Source organism: Ciona robusta, chromosome 9 (genome assembly GCF_009617815.1).
Source record: "Ciona robusta chromosome 9, ASM961781v2".
Lineage (NCBI taxonomy): Eukaryota > Metazoa > Chordata > Ascidiacea > Phlebobranchia > Cionidae > Ciona > Ciona robusta.
The window spans coordinates 2,533,743-2,557,458 of NC_143243.1; the positions used below are offsets into that span (position 1 = coordinate 2,533,743).

Genomic DNA, 23,716 nt, shown 5'->3' on the forward strand with positions numbered 1-23,716 from the left:
CTCAAAACTGTATATATCAAATTTCTAATACTGCTTACTGAAGAAAGCATGCAGTTGCTTTGCATTAAATCTGTTTCAAACTTTTATTTAACAAAAGACATTTGGTCTTGTATAGTTTCTTTAAAGAATTTTGCATCAATATAGCCAAACTTATAATACACATTATGACAGTACAGTAAAAATTGTACCGACATTCTAGGAAGAACAGTTAAATATTGCATTAACATACAAGTACATAAATAGAAAAAAATGTATATGCTTTATAACAATGCTAAAAACAAAACGAGTTTAGTGTGTGTTTTTCAAACTGGCAAACATGTAAAGTAGACAACAAATTGTAAACAATTCAAAACATTAATTGGAACATGTAATGGAACCACAGGTACATCAACTGTAAATTAATACTTTAACTAAGATATAACACTGAGAAAATGTTGACCTTGATAATAAATGTATGTGATAGGGCTGGTTTTCTTTCAAAAACCGACGTATTGCTGTTCCAAAAGCTTGACATTTGTTTTAAGTTTACTGTAATCACATTATAAGACGTTTTACCCTTTTTGAATAAATTAAAACGCTTTGTTATTTAAATTAACTAAAAGTCCTGGTTTCAAAAATTCAGCCTTGGCCATTATTCATCTATGTTTGAAAATCCAAACATACTTTTCTATTGTTCAATCCCCCATTTTGCATAGCCACATATAAAATCAGCTGTAATTTTTCTGTTACTTTTTCTTTTTATCCTTTTTGTCCTTTGTATCTTCGAAGTCTTGGTCAAAATTATCAAAGTTGCCAAGATCGAATGGACCATCCACAAAGGGTATAATAGGGGCTTTTAATTTCCAATTTCGTAAGTCATTCCAATTGAAAGCCTAGTTAAAACATATGTTTATACTAAAATAGGCTTTTAAATGCACTATTTATAGGTACAATGTACATTTCCAACACATTTTTTAATACCACGATTGATCTACTATCTTTTAAACACATTCCTTTATTAAGTAAAGGCTTCATTTTCAAAACAATGATACAGCTTGACTTTCAAAAAAATAGAAGAAAATTCTTAGAAACTTTCTAGCAAACAAGCTTACCCCAAACCACATATGGTCTTGAATCTCTTTTACCCCTCGCCATGAGTTTCCAAGTCTATCGGCAGCTTTAAGACGACAAAGACTTGTGATGATATGCTTGGCATTGCTTCTAATTTGTTCCTAAACAATAACAAGTTTAAAATTTCGAGGCCTTAGAATGACACAACTATTAATTAATATGTTTTCACAACTATTAATTAATATATAACATTTTTTAGCAAACAATCTCGCTGTTAAGCTTATAAATACATAGGCTAACAATGGTAGTGGTGCAAGCCGTCAAGAAGTTGAGTGTGCTTTGAGCACAGATATTTAATGTATACAATTGTCTAAATTAAACTAATGTATAAAGATTGGTATTTCTGTCATGTGACTATACCGCTGGGGTAAAGTCTGTGTGCCTTGATTGTTTCCTGTAACCCATGTGTAACAATGTTTGCATTTATAAACAATGCTGAAAGACTTTGCCCCGTGACAATGCTAAGATACTTTGTCTTGCTTAAAATGTTTATAATGTTCTTCTCGTGTGTGTAGGTAAAAGGAAAGACCACACACCACTGTGCCACAGGGCAATAAAATATACCCTATTGATATGCTAAAAATAATTAGTAATTATAATACTATGCATACAGTAGGGTGGGAGAAGATGGGACACCTATTCATTCTATTTTCTCATCCAATTTGGTAGTAAACAAACAACTTTCAAAAAATTATAAAACCGTATCCTCACAACTCCCATAGACCGTTGTTAGTTGTTTAATACACGATCAGGATATGTCGATATTCTGTGCTAAAGGTGTCCCATCTTCCCCCACCCTACTATACATAAATAAATGTATATCCAGTCACAAAGTCTAAGCAGAAAGAAACAGAAATTTTTACAACACTTACAGGCCATCGTACTCGTTCGATGCCTTTCGTGATTTGCAAATGCATTTTTCCAGGGTCTTTATCATTAAATGGTGGATAGCCAGCAAGGAATTCAAATATTAAAATTCCAAGTGCCCAGTAATCCACTGACATGTCATGGCCCTAAAAATGTAGTTGCAAATTAAAGTTTTGTAAACTCAAAATTTTCCAAAATATAAAATAAATTAGTTCAAATACTTTAAATACATACAATCACAGAAATACAATGTGATTTGAATCTTTTAAATTATCCAATTGGTGATTATGTTAAACAAGATTGATGACTGATGACGTAGAATTTAACTTAAAATTGTGTACTGCTTTCAGGGGATTTCCCATTCGGTACTTAAATTACAAGTTATTTTCAACCGGTGTGGAAAAATAGCTTTTACACTATAAAATATAAAATTGTAAGAAAATACTGTAGGAAAAGGAATATTTGTTACTTACAGTATGAAGTAGAACTTCAGGGGCCATGTAAGCCGCAGTTCCGCTCACAGAGAATGTTTTCTCACTGTGTGTTTCCATCTTTTTCGCCAAACCCAAGTCGATTAACTTCGCGTAACCGTGTTGGTCTAATACCAAGTTTTCTGGCTGCAATAATAACATGCAAGTTAAATGCAAAACAAAATCGCTTTTTGGGATAAATCTGTATAGTACTGTGGGGTGAGATGGGTTATTATTAGCACTATAAACCCATGTTTTTTAAATATGCTTTTAACATTTAATAACGCTGTTTTAGAGTAGCGAGGATTCGGTTATATATTAATTCTGTAAATATCCTTTGTTTACTATAACAATGAAGGCACAGCGTTATTTGCATTCTATATAACTGCTCAGTTACATATTGACTGGTATATATGTGTGTGGACAACGAGGTTGCCTATAAACATCAAATAGATTAAGCTCAGAAACAGCTTTTTGTCTTGAAAAATGAGTCGACGTTTTGTTACGAAATTTCAGTCGAGTATAGCTTGTGCATTGACAGCAAGTCAATTTTAAATATTGTCACAGCCCTTTAGTCTTAGGTGTATTTTATATCAGTCGAGCACCCTATGCATACAATATATCGTTTCAATTATTGTCAAAGCCGTTTAGTCTCGGTAGTGTTCTTTGTAATGGCTATACTCTTACGACTTCCATAGACCGTTGTTAAATGTTTAAACCAGGATATTTAGATATTATGTGCTAAAGGTGTCCTATCTTACCCCCAGAACTATATATTATATAACGCGACACTTTTTGTCATTCATACCATAATGCCTCTGTAATAAGTTCTGTGAATCTAATCCTGCCGATTTATGTGTAATGGGATCTTGTGCTACGAAATACGTAACAGACAAAAAACAAGTCCAACAAATTACAATACCTTAATATCTCTGTAGGCTATTCCATGGCCATGAAGGTATTCCAATGCTTCTATTACACAAGCTGCATAGAACCTTGCTTCTCGATCTTCGAATTTTCCTCGCAAACTCAACTTCGTCCATAACTCTCCACCCAAACAAGCTTCCATTAGCATATAGTTATACCTAAAAGAATAGGAAAATATGGGATGTAGGTGATAACAGTATCCCATTTTACTCCACAGTACAAATAATAATATTTTTGCGGCTCCTCTGGTATAAAATAAAAAGTAGTGTGTTTCCGACGTTTCTTCTGCTACCCGGCAAGACTTTATACGGGAGTTCCCATACGTCGGAAATACAATAGTGTATACTTTTATACCTATTCTTTGTTTGGTCCCAAACAGGACGTAAAAAAACGAAAGAAACCGAAGTGTCCTATTTTACCCCGCTCCTACTTTAGCCCACCCTATTATATAAAATTCAGTATTTTGGGCCTTCAGTTATACCAACAATATATGTTACCCAATTTAAGACAGTTTGCATTGCGCATTTAAGTGAACAGATAAAAGATTAGACCAACACGAGCTTCGAGGATAAAAGTTTGATCATTAACCAGATATAGGTACAATGTACATTTCCAACACATTTTTTAAAACGCGATTAGTCTGTTTATCTTTCAATTAGCAAACACATTCTTTAACAAGTAGGGTACCTTTCATTTTCAAAAGAATGATACAGCTCAACAATGAATGGGCATCTGACCGTCGACATAATGTCAATCTCGGACATGTGGTAATTTTCTTGAGTTGTTCCTTCATAATCCGCCTGTAAGGATTTTAGAATACGTTTAAATGTAAACTATTTTTTTATGCCAATGTAGTACCTTGTTGAGGCATTTTAACGCGTAGCTCTTATCTTTACGCTCGTGTTTAAAGCGCACCAACTCCACTTTACCGAATCCACCAACGCCCAAAATACCAACACATTCCAAATCTGATGGTTGAATATTTTCGTATTCTGGATTCTGACGTTTCGTCGGAAGCTCAACAAATGTACTTAAGGTCGAAATGTGGCTTCCACGTCGTGACTCAGGTTGTAAGTTACCATCAGTAGATTTTCTATATTTCATTTTGGAGGGTTTGTTCGACGGCTTGTTTGACGGCCGGTTTGAAATTTTGCTGGACGCTCTTTCATCAATAGCGTCCCAATCTTTGTCCGCAAGTTCGCCAATATGTCTGCTAAATACACTTTTGTCTAGACTGAGACACTTGACGACTTTACTTTTTGCTACCACATTCGCTTCTCTTGTCCCACTGTTGTTTCGAAGACCTTTTTCACCGAAATAGCTTACTGCTCCAAAACTCCTAATAAAATGTTCGCCTTTGCCCTCACCACCACTTGACGCATTGCCAGTAGATGTTACGTCTACTTCTCCTTCGACCAATATGTAAAAACTGCTTCCCATATCTCCTTGGCGAATAATGTAGTCGCCTCTGTTAAATGTTTCTTCCACCAGAGCGTCCACTACTTCCACTTGCTGTTTCCTTGTACGGATTTTTCGTATGACAGGTATTTTCTTTACCACCTATTTGAAAATATTGGTTGAATTATTAGTATACCGATAAAAACTAACGTCATAATGTTTTTTTGTCGGCACCTTGGCACAGCATGTTGGTTAGCGCGCCTTCCTTAAATATAGTCACTACCGTTTTGGGCGTATATGCGTTCTTTGGCTAGTTACTTAACGGCAATTCTTCCAACCCAGTGGCCACTAATGAGTAATCTTAATTGTCAGCCATACAAAAAAAAAACAGTTACAAAGTTGCATACGTGATAGCCTAACTGGTAAGCGGGCACGAGTTGTATGGGTCACATTCATCATTCATTCATTTAACACAACAGCGCTAGTTTTATTTTTCTTACTTCCATAACTTTTTGGCGTTGAGTGTCCGCCACATTTTTCATGATATAATGAAATACACTTTGCTCAAGCATCCAAACTTTAGTTGCTGATGTTGCTGTTACAGTTGCGGTTCTTTTCGTATTGTACATGATTGCAATTTCACCGAACACTGACCCAGCAGTCAATGTGCATAAATATTTAGAGTTCTAAAAAGATAAATATTGAAAATATAATACTCAATGACCTATACCCGCATATAATAAATGATTAATCATAGATATTATTTTACCTGTGTGACCTCCACTTCTCCAGTCTCGAGAACGTACAGACGGTCACCGATCGTTCCTTCGGTAATAAATACATTTGACGAGGGCAGAGCTCTTTGCATATGTTCTATCATTGCATCAATTTGATCTTCATTTAGATTGCATAAAACATCGTTTTGTTGAATTGCCTGCCACATATAAGTTTCCATATAACTTTATATTTGAGATCTTAATGTTAAGAGTTTACTAACCCTTTTCAACAAATCTTTGAGCGGTTGACTTTTTTCTGTCTTTTGTAACTTTGGTGGAACTGTAGCATGGTGTCCTCGAACCGCTTGTCGTCGTTTATGTGTCTCTTTCTAAAAGCAAGAAACACATGCTTATAAAGTAAAAAAAACAGACATCCCGGGTCGTACACAATGGTATAAGCGACCATCTCTAACCTATAAAAAGGTACTCTGGTTCCATCACACGCGTCGTCGCTATCATGGTCATTAAAATCTCCGAAAAAGCTACATATACGTTGTTACTCGTAAATAAGCTTGCACACGAGGTGTACTAAACAGAACACCCGTGCTATTTAACAACTGTCCTTGTCCCACCACACGAGGGTAAATAAATTATACATTCATTTGGAGGTATATATATGTCGTTTATTTCTGACATGTAAAAACAACCTACCCCTTCCACATCCGTGATTTTTTGTATAGATTGCAAGTAGTTAGATTTCTTTTCCAACTGGTTATTAGCTGATTGCAATTCCTTCCGCAGTTTCTGTATAACCTTCTGCATTCGCTGTATTTTTTATATAATCGAATTAAACTGTATAAATATGAAAAGACACGTGTCTTTGTTGAGTTTTTCATTTGTTCTTTTAAAATTTATTTTTCTGTGTTAAATATATCATGTAGGGGGGGGGGGGGGGGGGGGGGGATGGGACTCTTAAGCACATATTGCCAAATATTTCCAAAATCAAAATAAATGACGATTTTTGGGTAATACCACGAATTAGTACTATTATTCCTTTATTAAATGGCACCAGTTTAATAAAATATAATAAAACACACGAGGAGTTATTTAGCGATCCGCACAACAAGTGAAATTTTACAAATTCGAAAACACACAGGATAAGATGGGACAGTTTAAAATCATTGTTAATTTTGATTATTAGGTGTACTTATAAATAGGAATATACGTAAATAACACGAAATAATACTGTACGCTTTGAAAATTAGGTCCAAACATTCTTTTTCTTACCCTACTGCTATAGTTTTTAACATGTCACCTATACATTATATTATTGCACAACAATTGGTATTGTTTGAACGATAATGGGTAATGTTCGAACATCAATGGATAAATATTGTACCCTACAAATGTATATGAACTTGTAATAACAGAACATTGATAATAAGTTAATAACTATTGATAAAGTTTTTATTTTTAATACAAATTGAGTATTTCTACTCTGTTTTTGGCACAAGCCACTTCTTATAAATTATCACCAAGTGCAAATGACCAAATTTCGAATATATTTTCAAAAAAATATATTTTTATTATATTAGTATCTTATAGTTGAAAACCCCCTGAGGTATAAATTACTAAATTAAAAGCAAATCTTTCAAAGTTTGGCAATGAAAACATACAAAACTACAATGTGGGGGAAGATGGGACCCTAAATTGAAATATATTTACATTAGCAGTATTTTGCAACTTGTAGTTATAACCTACCGAGTTTAACAGGCTGTGCTAGTTTCTTTGCCATGTAAACTTCATATATATAACGTTAAACCGATATTTTTTGTTGTTTTTATCTCAAATTAAAGTCATATTGACCCCTGCCTATTTTCCTCATGTTTATATCTCAGTGTTTTTTTACGAAGCTAAAACTAGTTTATGAGACAAAATCAAACTGTACGAAATATTCAAGGTTGTTTTACGAAGCTATGAAACTAGTTTAATCGTTCGCACACGCAAACTAAAAAAAATCATTGGCTTTACTATGATTTAGCGAGCATTAAAAAATAGCACCTTACTATTTCGCATTTTTTTACCTGTTCAAAGTATACTGTTTCTATTTTACATGTTTTTTAATATTTAAAAACAGTTATCAGCTTTGACGGGCGTTTTATAAAGTCGTAATAATACTGTCGAATAATTCTGTAACCTTATTTTCCTGATTATCATTAAATGGGGGTTCGTAAAAAGAAAATTAAAAAAAGGTCTCGTCTGACAAAGTGTCCCATCTTCCCCCCACCCTACTATATACCTCTCTTTCTTCCTTCGCAGTTTCCAATTTCATCCTCACATTTTCCAACTCCAGTAAAACTTGTTGCTTGGTTTCTTTTTGTACCTGATTGTTGTATAAATACATATATATATGAAAGTGGGGTAAGATGGGATATGGTTTCATTCGCTTTTGTCGTTTCATGTAGTATAGTAAACAAAGAATATTTACAGAACTATATAAACGTAGCCACGCGATTTTAAAAAAGCGTTGGTAATTGTTTAAAAACGTTAAGGAAATATAGAGGGTTTAGACGCCAACAGTGACCCATCTAACCCCACAGCCACAGTAATAAATAAAATTAATGCTTAGATTGTATAAACAATTTGTTACCACCTTAAGTTCCTGTTCCAGTTTTTGGATGCTTTTCTGACCACTGCCGTTTTTGCTTGCAAAAACTGTTTCGTTTTCCTCTGTTGGTGTAAATCCTCCATTTGTGTTTCCAGAACTTAGTTCAAATCTTCCAGCACTTTCCAAATCGCTGCCTTGTTTTTTTCTGCACGGCCAAAAGAACCAACAGCAAGGCATTTTGCTTCTGCCAGAACCTAATTACAGTTAAGAAAACATCGGAAGCCTCGTAACTCTTGTGCTGTCTAGTAAAGTGTACTTGACAATGAAAGTTAGAACTGCTCGTAAATTTTAATTTGTTGAACCAATGAGCCACACTCTGCTCACGCTGTCATGTCATTCCACACACAAGGTCACACCTATTGTTCCAAGCAAACTAGGTTGCGCCGAGCAATAAGTAAAAGATATATAAATGGATATCGTTCTTATAAACTTCGCGGACGGTCTGTTAAATATTTACCTGTCTCTGAGCCAATTAACTCGGCTAAACCGAACCCGTTGGGCGAAAGAAATATCGAAAGAGCGATGATTAAAGCAAACACTCGATACTGAGGCCTCTCATTGCGGAAAAGGCGCTGCTCCGCCTCACCCAAGCTACGTTACTGTTTTAGCTCATCTGTCAATATTATACATCGAATGTATATTTACCATGCTACAGTGTAGCACCAGGCCGAAGCTTATTGCGCCGGTGTGAAAATTATAACAAAGCCCGCTAGTTTAACCGTACATTTTTTAACATATAGTTTAATGTAGAAAAATATTGCTGAAAGATCCAACCACATCGTAAATGTGGCCTATAGAGCCCTATTTAAACAAACATCAGTCTTTTGTACTAGTAGGCTATGAATACGTTAACCTATGTAAGCATAGGATGTATAAACTCCTGCTACAGTATGTGAACGTAAGATTTCAGGCAATAAGGTTTTTAATAGCTTCTGCTGAAGTTATGTGTAATCATGTACACGAAAATTGCGTGTCATCCTTTACTTTATAAACTGTACATAAAACTGCAAAGCTAGCTGATATCCCTTGAAATATTTGTTGAAATCCGAGCGCGTAAAAGAAATTGTCTACAACAGTACATAACATATCTTGTACGACGGAATAAAAAATCAGTAAGCATAAATAAAGCCTGCCATAAATGATACTGTCAAGTTAAAGTTTGCCATATTGCGACGTCATACGGGTATGTTTGACGTCAATCAGAAATTGCGTTCAAGCTTGTTCAAATGTCAAGTTACGCGCAAATGTCAGGTATATGTGATAACGAACGTGTTGTAAGAATAAACTGAGTAGTGCCACAAACGAAAACAGTGCATTTTGATAACAGAGTCTAACAAAACAACAAAATATTTTAAAACGGAAAATTGGAACAAAATAATTTAAAAGAGACACATTCAGTCGTTAGTTTGATTTTATCATTGATTTTTATACGTTGAAGAATTAGAATATACATATACCAGGTCACAGGCACCAAATCTGAAGATTTCAATTAGGAAAGTGCAAATATGGCTGCATGGAAATGAAGAACAATTTAAAAGAGGCAGAAACGGTTCAAACGCATTTCTTCGCTCAGAATCTAATCACGACACAAAAAAAAAACGAAAAAAACAAATAAAATCGATGAAAACTGTTCTGACTGAAGTACCACATGCTAAAACAAGTGCGCCCAAAAAAAACATTGATTTAAAAATCTTTATCCCATCCGGAGAATTCTTTTTCTACCACTTCGTCCTCTCGTCCAAAACGGTCAAAATTTCTCAAATCCGACGCGTCAGTTATCTCAGGAATATATGGTGCTTTTAATTCTCCTTTTCTCAGGCCCTCCCAATGGAATCCCTGCAAAAATACCGTTTGACCTGAAATATTAAACTAACACACAGAATAAAGCTAATAATGTGGGGTAGGCGATTGGTTGGTTAACATGTTAATTTAAATTTTATTTTATTCGATTTGACATATGCGTACACATCGCTAAAAATTGGGATAAAAACAAACTATAGTACTGCGGGGTAAGTAAGCATATACTGTTAGCACATAACATCCATATTTTATTTTACTACCAAATGAGATAAGAAAAGAGAATGAAAACATATCCCATCTTACCCCACGCTACAATACACATTTATAACAAATACCTAATTGTCAAAACACCACACCACGTAACACTATACAAACTACATTTTTCAAATATTACAGTTGTATAAGTAATATATGTTTTTACCGCAAACCAACGGTGATTTCGAATTTCCTTGATTCCTTCTTTTAAATTCCCAATACGTTCCGCAGGGTTCTCACGACATAATCTTCGTATTAAGTTCTGAACTGTTTTTCTAATTTTTAACTGAAACACAAAACAGTATGCTTAACAATATAGTTTATTGAAAAATGGCTTCATTCGCCAGGCACAGTAGTCGACCATATACAGGTCCCTTATTGTGAACGTGTGCGTTCTTAAAAAAATGGCATGACCACATATTGAGTAACTGGATGTCTAAATTATAAGCCATACAGGAAAACACATTCACTGACAAACTAATCTGCTTACTAACTTGGGGATGTGGGGTGTACCAAACATAACACAGTATTAAAATAATAAGTTTTCCCAACATGCGAGAAAAATAAAGGATGTTAGCTTATTTATAAACAGATTTACCGGCCATTCAATAGCGTCAATTCCCTTTAGCGCCATTCTGTACGTTTTCATCGCATCGGAGGAGTTAAATGGTGGATTTCCCGTCAACATTTCAAATATAAGAATTCCCAACGCCCAGTAATCCACCGCTATATCGTGACCCTATATAGTAAAAATAGTTTCGGAGGGTTTAAAAAGTATTTGGAAATTTGTTAAAATAAATTACTTTTTGCCACTTTATGCTACGGAGTTCCCCATATTTGTACATAACTCACAATGTACTCATACGCCTGTGCCCACGTAAAACAAACACAGGTGATAATTACAAAGTACACAAATTATCTTTTCGAATACGGTATACATTTTAGTATGCGATGTAACTAATACCTGAAACGCTGACAAACTTATATATATTTATACCTTGTTTAGAATAACTTCTGGTGCCACGTATTCAGGTGTGCCACAGAATGTCCATGTTCTCTCTCCATGGCTAATAGTCTTAGCAAATCCAAAGTCAACAATTTTAACGTATCCTCTGGAGTCCAGTAGTAAATTCTCCGGCTGTCAAGAGAACATATTAAATTTTCGATTTCGTTTTCGCCGTCAATGCGTAATAAACGTAATAATGACCAAACGAACGGCCAGCAAGTCAAAAAGAAATATCGATCGAGTCGTTACAAGGATTCACAACCTTCCATACATTTTGGTAAAAGTGCGTCTCTAGCACAACTAATAAGTACCTTATGAAGAATTATAGTAGGGTGGGGAAGGGTGAAACATTTTTATTATATTTTCTCGTCCTATTTGATGGTAAACAAAAAAATCAAATAATTATAAAACCGTATCCTCACGACTCCCATAGACCGTTTTTAATTGTTTGAAACACGATCAGTATATTCGAATATTATGTGCTAAAGGTGTCCCGTCTCCCCCCACCCTGCTATATTATGTAAAGCGAGTGCTCTTCAAACAAACCTTTAAATCTCTGTAAACGATCCCACGGAGATGCATGTATTCCAAAGCCTCAACCACACAAGCCGTGTAGAAACGAGCTCTGCTGTCATCGAAGTATCCATCATCTCTAAGCTTGGACCACAGTTCCCCGCCAAGGCATGCCTCCATCAACATATAAACATACCTGGTGAAATTTAAACATACAAGGAGTTAACGTTGAAGTTAAGTAGGGTGAGGTAAGAAGGGACATGTTGTGGGGCAATATGGGACTTTCCTTGTCCCCATCAAAACCTCACCTGTCGTTTTTGAATGTACGGTGCAACTGGACAATAAATGGACAATCTGAATCTCTCATGATTCTCTTCTCGGAGTAAATATGCTCCTCTTGTTTTGTTTCCACGATATGTGTCTGAAACACAATAAAGACTTTAATGTTACCATGCTTGCATTTGACGTAACGTAACACAACATCATTTTTATTTATCTCTTCGAAAACGATAACGAAGATCTTGTTTTTTTTTAAAGAACGAAGAGAGGGAATTAACAGCAAAAGGACAGTTGTTAAAAACGCTTTGAATAAAAGATATAAGAAAGAATGTCAGTTAAAAAGCGTACATGTTGCACCCAACATGATATATTTACCTTTTTCATGCATTTCAATGCAAAGTTTTGATTCGGTTTGTCTCGGAAGCGAACAAGTTCCACACGCCCAAACCCGCCAACACCTAACACTCCAACAAACTCGAAATCGTTAAGAGTTATTCCCTCGAAAGAATGGCGCAGCCTTTTTTGTGGCAGATCAAGAAGTGTGCTGGATGGCCGGGCCATTCTTGGCGCATCAATAATTAATCTTCCAGTTGATTTCCTTGCCGCACCAAGCGCGGGTGATTTGCTAGACATCGTGCTACTGGGTGGGCGCAAAGTAACCCCGCTACCGTTACTGCCACTGCTGCTAATACTGTTATGGGCATCCCAGTCTTTATCGGCTAAGTTACCGATGAGTTGCAAGAACGGTTTCTTATCAAGAGTCCTGCACCGTACGACTGTACTTTTAGCAATAACATTTGCTCCACGAATCCCACTTTCACTTCGCAAGGCTTTTTCACCGAAATAATCTCCTTTCCGCAGAGTGCGAATAAATGTCTCTGCGAGACTCGGTTCCTCAGTACTGTCGCTGTACTCTTTACTCTGAGTCGTGACATCAACTTCTCCTTCCAGGATGATGTAGAATGTCTCTCCGCTCTCACCCTCCCGGATGATATACTCTCCTTGATGAAAGGTGTCCTCTTCAAGAGCATCGGTAATCTTCCCTAACTTTGAGTTGCTGATTTGTTTCAGGATTGGAACTTTTCTTAGCGCCTGTATAAAATAGGTTACTTGAATCTTAACTTTAAATGCAAATACATCTTTTCCGTCACAACGATCATGATAACAAACACACAAACTTCAATTTTAGCTTTATCATTCAACATTGTGAAATACGAGTTTTTAAATGCGAATTCTTTCGTATCAGTTAAATTATGTTAGATTGTCCTATGTGATTCTATACGTTATGATATGTGTGCAGCAATTTCAATGACAAAGTTTTCCTTTGCGTCAGTGTGTTCGTACAGGAATATGCACTTGATTTGTTTTTAACTGATCTTGCGTACTGTGTAGGTTTGATTAATCTTTTGGGCGCCGACTTGTCTTACTAATAATTACTGGCGAGTTATACCGACTTTTGTGCCGCCGCATAATTGAGGCGTGCTGCAGGTTCTTGCAGACATTTTAGTGTTATTTGTATGGAATGTGTTAGTCCACGTTGTAGGCTACTGTTGCTCTGTAGGCCTATGGTTGTTTTAGCAACCGTTTTTAGTATTATGTGAATGGTCGTCGTCGGGATAACGTGTAAATGTATCATTAGTTTTAGTATTATACTTTATTTGAGCACTGATAAGCTATAGTCGAAATTATACTTTATGATTTTAGTCATTACTTCTCAGTATAGGCAAGACAACGACAGACAACGCGGACGACTGTCGTCATGACAACGTCCCTGAACAAGTAATTATTGCGTAACCATTTCTGCCTGCTTAGCATGACTAAAAAGGTAAACAAAAGTCAGCTTACATCAGCTATTTCTGTGCGTTTCGTGTTCGTAGTTCTCATCATAATATTTTGGAAAACACTTCTCTCAAGCATCCAGATTTTGGTTGGTGTCTTTGCTGTGACAGTAGCGGTTCTCTTACAGTTGTATAGGATTGCTAACTCCCCGAATACAGAACCTGCTTTCATGGTTGTAAGGTAAGTTGAACCCTGTGTAAAAATATGAGTCATTTAAAACATTAGTTGAAGAGGAAATTAAGTACATTTCTCAAAGAAATGCTAGTTCTGCTTTATAAGTGAATGATTAACGTATTGTTTCCGAAACTTGTAAACAATACGACTGACTAAAAACATTAATAAACAGCTGAAGAGCAAATTATGGACATTTTCAAGGCAATGCTAATTTTGCTGTATATAAGTGAATGGATAGCATATTGTTTCCGAAACTAGCGTTCTCGTTATTCCATGAGGTATTCCTATTAAAGACTCAACACAAAACATCCATTGTAACCATAATTGTTGTGAATAACACAACGAATGAATTGGATAACAGTACACAGAACCTTGTAGCTACTTTGTATAGGTGCCACACAAAAAATATGTTTTAAAAATGGTTGTAGGAGTAGTTAACAAAAAGGTTAATATGGCTTTTATTTCACAAGTTCGCTGTTCTCTGCCCAAAACAAGTACAAGTTTCAAACTGGATCCGATGACCACAGAGACAGAGGAAATATATAAACTGGTTTTAAACTGTGAGTACTCAAGTATGAAATTAATAGGAATAGGTATAGCTACATTGGAATATCGAATTTAAGCGCATTAGTTGTATAAGGGTGAGGGCCTATACAGCGGTCGTGCTATATTAGTATATGAAATATGAGATTTATGTGTAAGCTGGTTCATTGCCCTTTAAATAAACTGTGACTTTGCCGTTATCTTTATTATATTTGTTCGTGATCGCAGCGTAGTTTATTTAGTCAGCTAATAAAGCGTATACCACAGTTCGTTTGCTCGCTGTGTGACGTAACAAAATACCTGTGTGACGTCAAGTTCACCAGATTCTAGAATGTATAATCTATCTCCGTTCGTTCCTTCTTTAATGAAAATATCGTTTTGCGGAAGACTTCTTTGTAGGTAATCTATCATTTCATTTATTTGCTCTTCGCTCAGTTTCTTCAAAAAATCATTTCGGAGAATTGCCTGCAGTAGAGGTAAAGCAAAATTAGTGCTAAAACTTACGACAAAAAAGTCAACGATAAAAACGAATGTAGACGTGAATAGCTTTATCACTAACAAACACAGAATTTAAATATGCATTAAAATTTTACACTTGAAAGCATCACATCTATCTCATGTACTCGCCTCTTTTAAGAACTTTTTCTGTTCTGGTGTTTTCTGGTGCTTTTTCAATTCGACATGTGTTTCCACTTTCGACCCAACAATAACATTCTTCTTTTTTCTGTTGTTTTTGGGTCCTGTATTTTGCTGCACACGAAAACAGTAATTAAACGCGTGTTTTAATCGTTTCTGCAACGTCTTATACATAATGCATTTAATATTTCATGACACTATTCCTAAATACCAAGACAGCGTAACGGTTAGGCCTATACCCAGAACCATTTAAAACATTGGATCAATAAATCCTATATAGGCCTTACAGGCTTGCCAATAGTTACTAGCTGGATCTTACATTGTTGGAGCGTATGGACTCCAATATTTCTTTTAATTTTTCGATCTCTTGATCTTTATGGTCGAGTTCTTTCTCAAGTTTTTTTCGATTTTTTTCCAACTCCTAAAAATCAAAAGGTAAGGAATAGTTTCGCTTGTCCAAATGGACAGTTGGTCAAACAAATAAAATTATGTTTTAACGAACACATATGTTACGAAGGAGTGGCTCAGATGACCGATTAGCAAGCTCGCTAAACAAACTGTCCAATACGCAAACAGTCATAAAACAGCAATCGGATTAATTATTCTGTCAACTTGTATACACAAGACATTCGATCCGGATATCCATTAAATATTTAATCATGTTAGGAAAAGTATTATACTGATACGCATTGCTGGTACAACATAAGCTAAAAGCAACGACGACAGGTAAAATTAGGAGTGTTTAATTTGTACAAACATATAAGCTACAAAACAAACGACAAATATTTAAATTATTTAAAGTAGAGTTTCTTTTGTTAGAGAGTTATGAAGTCCTAATTGCAATTGACGAATTTGTACAGTGCTGGTACAGTGTGTATATGATTGAAACCGTGATAAAACATTATATTGATTAGTGCATTAACATAGAGACACTGTGGCGCATAACTTTCTATGTGGTAACAAACAAAGGTAAAGAAATAGCTGATTAAAAGTGAATGTGCAGATATTAAAAACGGTGGTAAAGTGAAGACGGTACGTTCTATTCCTGGTGTTACCTCATTCGTTCTTCGTAATTGAATCACTTCTGTTTCAACATTCTTAGTTCTGTCTTTCACCAACTTGAATGCGAGTATAAATGAGTTGTATAGTACACCAACATACACAAACATGGCGTGAGTAGTACCAAAAAAACGCCGCGAGTTTTATATAAACTTTTACAAAAATAAAGTAACGTTTATTGAAAAAAAAAAAAATAACCGCTGACATTTTTTTACCTGCATGTCCAAAGTAGCTTGGTTGGCTATGCGTTTAAGGCTTTCATTTTTGGTGGTGAGTTCCATAATAATTTCATCTTTTCTCGCATTATCGCCTTCCGTGTTTACATAGGTAGGCTGGGCATCGCTTCTGCTGGTAAACCTGTAAGTTTGTGGGCCTTCACCGTTATGCCCATGATCGCCCGGATTCGAAACGTCATGGTGTTTTTTAAAGGGCCAGCACTTGCACGGCATATTTCAAAAATCCTAATGTACCATGTACTAGTTCTGTAACAAAAAATCAATTTTTGTCACCCGTCGTATTGGAACTAAACACATTTTAATTCATGTAATTCAAAAATAACTGCCGTCTGTGATTTAATCTGACCGAGAGCAAAACATAATTTTGTGCAAAAATTTGTGAAAACCGATAAATCTCATCAATTTATATGTTTTAACACCTGCGCCTTCCAACTGTACTGCGTATAACTATACCGTGATCACCCGTGCCAGGTCGTATTTTATTTCTTTTAGTATTGATTGAAGAGCGACTCTTTTACAAACATCTAGCTTTATATATTGGACCTTCATGATTAATTCATATATTGCCCAATGCATTCAATCATTTCGTTCCTTTCCATGTCTACTTACATGTGCGCGTGTTTGGATATTTAGCCTTCTGGTACATTATTTTAACTTTATATACATAGTGTAGTAAAATGGGTTACTGTAAGGAACCAAATTAAATATTTTTAACCCGCGTCGCGGAGCTAAGGTTATGTATAGTGGGTGGGAAAGATGGGATACCTTTTCATTCCATTTTCTCCTCCCATTTGGTAGTAAACAAAGAACATTCAAAGAGTCATAAACCGTATCCTTACGATTACCATTATGTGATTAAGGTGTCCCGTCTTTCCCTAGCCCTCTATAATTCTCACAATATTTGTTTATTATCAAATGTAGCACGAGAAAAGAGAACGAAACCATTTCCTATCTTACCCGATCGTACTATATTCAAAACTAAAAGGTAAATTTCAGCCCTAGACTTATCATATATTTCACCCTCGCAAAACAAATCTCTGTCTTTCGTCTCAGTGGACCGTATTACTTTAGCCTTGCTTCTGACTGGACATTACTCGCTTATTACTTCGGTCAATAACCGTGTGCGTTCTAATAGACTTATTTCCTTCCCATTATGTTATTTTGATATCGATTTTGGCATATTAGCTTCTTGTTAGCACTTTCTTTCATCCACTGTTATAGGTATTACATAGTGTTGCTGTAAACCCTGACTAGACTGTACACCTGTACAACAGAGTATCAACAGTAAATTATATATATACACACATTAAATAAATACACCTTGTATAAAAATAAACAGAAACAAAATAAGCCTATACGCCAATCTAATTTATTTGGGAAAACTAAAAATCTAGGAAAATCCGAATCCTAATTTTATTACTAGATTAAAGATCGAAATGAGCATTCCTATACTCAACAAATAAGCATTATATACCTTCTCTTAAAACCTTGATTTTTCTATAAACACTATGTGTCCTCCCTGTAAAAATACTCCACGGCCTGGCCCTACGAGTTATTAAACCACACAATGGGAAGTTATGAACGTATATGTCTGGGTTATCTTTAATGATTGCTTTGTTGTGTTTGTACCGCTCCAACATTATAGCTGGTTAATGTGTGACACAGAGCAAATTTTGCGGGCGGTAGATTTCTCTTCCTGGAAATTGGGTTATTCTTTATTAGTTCGTGCGCCCCAAACTCACTCGTCCTCTTACGTAACTATGGACGCAATTAAACCTTCTAGCTTGTCTTTTACTGCGGTGTATGACATAAGAGTACACATTACACTAGCTCGCCATATATCCTGCGTATAAACCGGTGATGAAGCAATTTCTTCCTATATTTGCTATACGATTACGGAAAAGATAAACAGAACATTGTCGTTAAGGGTATGACACTGTATGTGTTACTATAGCGATCATTTATAACTGCTGAAATAGTCTGTTGGCATAGCTTTAACTGCCACCATCAAAAACTAACTATTACAATCAAATTTCCTATGTGTATTAATTAAACTTTAATCATCCAAAACAACATTCCGTTACTTAGCGATGCAGTAAATCATCTTAAACTGTATACAGCCGACTTACATGCTTAGTGTATGAAACTAGCTACACTACTTACACCCCACTTTCTACTTAGGTCGCCCTAAATCCCCCTGTAAGAATTTTGCTTTAATATAAGCTATGTAGATGCAGCTGCCGTCTGATAACACATTGACTTGCTTCGTTCTGTGGCGCCGCGGATCCCAATTATCTTCGTGTAGCCCAGCAGGATTTCGCAGAATGCAACAGTTCGCATAAATTCTTTCTACATAGTTTCAACTCTTCGAATTTTTATGTTTTTTTACACGTACCCCTTGTTATTTTAAAGGGCCACCTGGACCGCCGTTAATTTAATCGATTTCTGAGCTTGCCTTCAGCAAAGGGCCGTGCTGACGCTACACAAAGCTGGTTAGTAAACCATGGTGACTTATAACTTGCGTGCAGGTTCCAGATGCGAAATTTCGCATATTTATTTCATGTAAAATACCAAAAAATCTCTTCTGGAAAATTGCTTGTTATATATTCCATGTCGAACTCGAGCGAAAGCGACGCAGTTATAACATGCATAAACCAGTTTAATATGACTTTACGTTCGGGTAACTTCTCTAACTGACTGAACGTTGCTGTTTTGCAGCCGGGCTTTATTGATTGGCATATCGAAATGAAAACCCAACTAACCCTTTACCGACGGCGAACAACGCGGTTACATTGCTGTCAGTTACTCGATGAGCTGTGAAATTCGAAAGCTGTGTACAAACTGTAACGAATTACCTACGCACTTGGGGTGCGAACAGCGGTTAGAACGAATCTTTGGAGATTAATCAGTGTATTGACCCGAAGCTTCCCGACAATTATGTGTGTACGTGATTGTAATTTCCCAAGAGTGTAGCTACAAGCAATTTATTTTTCACGTCCAGGCATAAACGTTGCAAACTCGCACCTATCGTATGAAACTACCAGAAAAATAAAAAACAAATAGGATTATTTGGTATTGCTCCAGCTGTAAAACTAAATGCAGGCCGATAAAAACTCATCAAGCCTAAAGTATTGGAATTACGTGACTTTTTTGAAAGTTGTAAAAAAACAAACGTAAAGCGGATTTAGGGTGTTTTGCATATCTTGTCTTGAAAACTTTGCACGTATCATATATGAAACTCCACTATATATGTGTATTAGCACTTTTTGCAACAAGGCCAAATTCTTAGTGTGAAAATTCAGAGTCAAATATTATTTTAGTACTAGTTTAATGCCAATGAAGTTTACGGTTAAGTATACGAGTTGTAAATTGTTACTGTTTGCTGTCGTTTTAATACCAGTAAGATCTACGATATAGAATACAGAAAAAACAAGGCATATTTCTTAGAAAAAAAAACGTTTGAGATCAGGTGTATTTTAATAGTTGTTATAGTCATTTTAGATTTAAATAAATTCGAATACGATGAACGAAATTTTGCTTATTGAGCCAATGTATGAAAGAAGTTACATATAACGTAAACAGTATTAGAATACGATCAACCTTACGTGGATCAATTTTAAACCAATATAAGATCTCTTTTAATCGGTTTTATTTAATTTGCGCACAGGTCAAAGAATCATACAAAAATCTGTCGGACAAATTCGATTTTTCAAATTATTCCTCCGGCTTATTCATGCGGACGGAACATACAATGTTGATAGTACCGCTGTAGCAAACGAAACGTTGTATAAAAATATAACAGGGTGGGGTAAGTTGGGAAATTTTTCGTTCTTTTTCTCGTTCAATTTGGTAAAGTAAAAAATAACATTTTACAAAATTTTATAAACCCCGCGACGTTAAAAGAGCGTTGCTAATTGTTTAAAACACGATCAAGAAATATGAGGTTTAGGTGCTAATGTTATCCCATCTTACCCCAGAGCACTATAAAACCGACAATCGTTCATGTTGGCCCATGGTCAAGCAGGTGATATGCCATCATCATTGTGCAATGTAGACAGAGGAACCATCTCTTCGCCCACTGTGGTCGGTTGTGTCTCAACCACTCCACTTTCTTCCTTCTTTTGAGTCTCGTTCTTTTTCGGCACCGAGTCGTCGCGGTTTCTCTGCAAAAATAGAAAAAAAAAAGATAAAATTGGGTCCGGGATAAGCCTCAAAAAGTAATTATTTTTTAGCTGTTTTTAGTTTTCGTAGTTATAAACAATGTGTGTTTTTGCATTTTGAGAGAATTCGGTTTCATACGTCGCGCATAATTGCTCTTTGGCGCCCTTTAGCGTATACTTATATACAGGCTTATGATGCCCATCGTTGCCCACTACTCGTTTATTCAATCATTCAAGCAACGCTATAGAACGTAAACTACAAAACTATAACTTACCATGTAACAGATGCCAGCGATTAAACCAATAGTGATCAACAATGCAATCACAACTATAGGTATTATGACTTGTAACGATGGTTTTTCGTGCCCTGTTCCTTTTTCAATAACGTCAAACTGATCCAGAAGAGCTAAATGGTATAGAAAACATATAGTATTAGTCCTGTGTAGTGGATCCACTATTGTTCGTGCGTTTAAATCGTAGTATACAAACAAAATAATTACCAACAAAGTTACGTATATGGTAACACGTAAGCGGACACGAGGTGTGTGAAACAGAACATCCGTGTTGTAAAGATTGTCGTTGACCCTGCGAGATGCTATTATGGGCGCATGTGTCATTCAACAAGACACACAAAGGGGCATATACCAACGAAAAATAAAAAATTGTAAATGAATATTCAATTGTGATCTAATGTATAACCAAGTTATAGTTAGTGTAAGTCACTAAAGAGCTATTCAAAATAATATGGCATCCGTGTTATATAATGACTGTCGTTGCTCCGCCACGCAGTGATTACAAATAAACACAAATTGGCATTAGTTATAAACCTTTTGTTACATCAGGGCAATATAGATCTGCAGATAGTGCTGGGTTCATCTCTTTATGGAATATTCCATCTGGATCCATAAACTCAGTTCCGCACACCGACAGCAAAATATCGTTTTGACAAACCCGTGTTTTTGCATAAGTGCTGAAATACATGGTAGCAGTTACGTATTCCACAACCTAAGAGTCTTGAATATTGTGGTTGGGTATATTAATATTTGTATGTGTATGGTCTTTATATTTTATTTTTATATAGTAGGTTGGGGATTGTCCATGTTTCTCTTATCTTTTATCGTCCCTATATTGGTAGTAAATTACAAATATTTCAGATTTATATAACTGTATCCTCATGGCACTGAAGGGGCGTTGCTAACTAACAAATAGGAAGATGGGACACGTTTTTTAGGGGGGAGATGGGACACATTTTTATTCCTTTTTCTGGTCCTATTTTCTGGTAAACAAAGAACATTCAAAGAATTAAAACCGTATCCTCAAGACTCCTATAGACCGTTGTGAATTGTTAAAAAAAAACACTTTATTTCGTAAAAAAAAGTTCAGGATTTTGGGATATATGTGCTAAAGGTATCGCATCTTTTCCTACAGTACTGTATATTTAACCTTAAAAATTGACTTACTCGCAAAGCTGCTCGTTTGCTGGGTTATCTGTAAACTCCAAGTAAAACTGGCTCTCACATCCTTGAATTTGGCTTGTATCTACAGGTATTGTAGTCGGACAAATCGTAGCGTTAGTTACTATAGATTCAATTGATCGAAGGCCACCTTTTGTACAGTGTAGGTTAACGTCGCCGAATCGACGGAGTTTGAGTTCTTTTTCCTAAAAAGATAACAATAAGTCGCATGAAAAACTTAATGAGCTTCCTGGGTGTTGGGGTATAAAAAGGGCGCAATGTGGTTTAAATCTCAGGTTTTGACAAGGACATCACCCACAATAAGTATAAAAGTATAGTAAGTCGTTCAGAAATGGATTATCCAACGCTTAAAACTGGATGAAGTCTCATTTGCTTTCCAGACATGCACACACGCACATAATGTAGTACTGTGGGGTAAAACGGGCTACTGTTAGCACCTGGATCTCGTATCTTATGATTGTGTTTTGAACAATTACCATCGCTGTTTTAAAGTCGCGACGCTATGGTTATTAAATTCTGTAAATATTCTTGGTTTACTTTAAAAGGGGACGATAAAAAAGTGAATGAAAACATGTCCTATCTTACTGTACAAGAAATATAAAATATCCGTGGCTTCTCAAATGTCTGACATATATATTTTAAAGATTTTTCGCAGAAAAAGTGGCTTTAAAAACTGATTTATTGGTGATATTTTTTTATTATGTTCATATATCTGTAGGCTATGCAAAACCACGCACTTTTCGTCCAATAACGATCCAGTAAAGTCCTATATAACATACTTTACTATTGGTATTGATAGGTTCACCAATCGGCCCCTGGCTTACTTTAATGTACTGTAGTTTTCAATTACTCCCATTATTGGCCACAGCCTATCATGTTACTTTACCGTCATTTTACATTACCTTTAAATAAGCGTCATCTCCCAAACCCCCGTAGCAAAGTTTCACTTCATGCTCGATGCATTTGGTGGCTTCAACAAACAGCTTACTGTAAAACACTTAGCGTAAAGATGGTGCTTAAAAAACTACATTATAGCCACTCACGGGCAAATTTCAAAAGGGCGGGTCGAGTTTTGTAGTTGAACAATCATTCTGGCTTGACAACCTCGTACAAGTAGACCATATTTAAGATCTGTACACAAATCCTGCGGGTCCTCAGCATTGGAAGACAGTCCAGATAGCAAAACAGAACAAAGCACAACAAAACTTAATAATCTCGACATACTCCAGTGCTTTTGTTATCCGATAACTATGAACCGGGCTAATGGAACCCCGTACCTGTAATGTAATACGTCTCACTAGATTAAGTTCTCTTTAAACTACTTTTCGGAAGACTTATTAGCACATACTGAAACTTAGCAAACTATATATCAATATAAACCTGCAAATCATTCGTCTGACAAGTTAGTTATGTTTTTCCAACCGTGTCCCGCTAAAACCGCGGAGAGCAACGTTTCTCTTTACGATATCACCTGCTTTTGAAAAGCGCGATTTCCTTTTCTGCCACAAAAGGCGTTCGTTTCGCTCGACGACTCATGCTCAGAAACACAGGGCTGACGTCATTCTATTGGGAAGTCTGGATTCGC

At 35.9% G+C, this 23,716-nt stretch overlaps 3 protein-coding genes across 4 annotated transcripts; all 3 read right to left on the reverse strand.

The window, feature by feature from the left end:
- Positions 1 to 70: 70 nt before the first annotated feature.
- On the reverse strand, positions 71 to 9,032 carry LOC149730795 (cGMP-dependent protein kinase 1-like). Its single transcript, XM_089883994.1, has 13 exons — positions 8,142 to 9,032; positions 7,788 to 7,871; positions 6,200 to 6,313; positions 5,770 to 5,877; positions 5,542 to 5,706; positions 5,273 to 5,458; positions 4,233 to 4,934; positions 4,062 to 4,174; positions 3,370 to 3,532; positions 2,451 to 2,594; positions 1,983 to 2,123; positions 1,092 to 1,211; positions 71 to 872 (listed from the first exon to the last, which is right to left on the reverse strand). Exons 1-13 carry the CDS (start codon positions 8,331 to 8,333, stop codon positions 726 to 728), a joined length of 2,379 nt encoding a protein of 792 aa, XP_089740120.1. The 5' UTR covers positions 8,334 to 9,032; the 3' UTR covers positions 71 to 725.
- A 137-nt stretch (positions 9,033 to 9,169) lies between these two features.
- LOC149730796 (cGMP-dependent protein kinase 1-like) lies at positions 9,170 to 16,771 on the reverse strand. 2 transcript variants are annotated; one of them, XM_089883989.1, is made up of 13 exons: positions 16,476 to 16,771; positions 16,257 to 16,319; positions 15,521 to 15,622; positions 15,193 to 15,315; positions 14,866 to 15,030; positions 13,855 to 14,040; positions 12,385 to 13,101; positions 12,039 to 12,151; positions 11,764 to 11,926; positions 11,209 to 11,349; positions 10,810 to 10,950; positions 10,378 to 10,497; positions 9,170 to 9,992 (listed from the first exon to the last, which is right to left on the reverse strand). In XM_089883989.1, exons 1-13 carry the CDS (start codon positions 16,707 to 16,709, stop codon positions 9,840 to 9,842), a joined length of 2,421 nt encoding a protein of 806 aa, XP_089740115.1. In that variant the 5' UTR covers positions 16,710 to 16,771; the 3' UTR covers positions 9,170 to 9,839. The 2 variants fall into 2 exon arrangements, with proteins under 2 accessions (XP_089740115.1, XP_089740116.1); XM_089883990.1 differs by lacking the exon at positions 16,257 to 16,319.
- Positions 16,772 to 19,727: 2,956 nt separating this feature from the next.
- On the reverse strand, positions 19,728 to 23,464 carry LOC149730797 (uncharacterized). Its single transcript, XM_089884077.1, has 6 exons — positions 23,175 to 23,464; positions 23,034 to 23,118; positions 22,117 to 22,316; positions 21,484 to 21,626; positions 20,932 to 21,062; positions 19,728 to 20,659 (listed from the first exon to the last, which is right to left on the reverse strand). Exons 1-6 carry the CDS (start codon positions 23,351 to 23,353, stop codon positions 20,513 to 20,515), a joined length of 885 nt encoding a protein of 294 aa, XP_089740203.1. The 5' UTR covers positions 23,354 to 23,464; the 3' UTR covers positions 19,728 to 20,512.
- Positions 23,465 to 23,716: the final 252 nt, after the last annotated feature.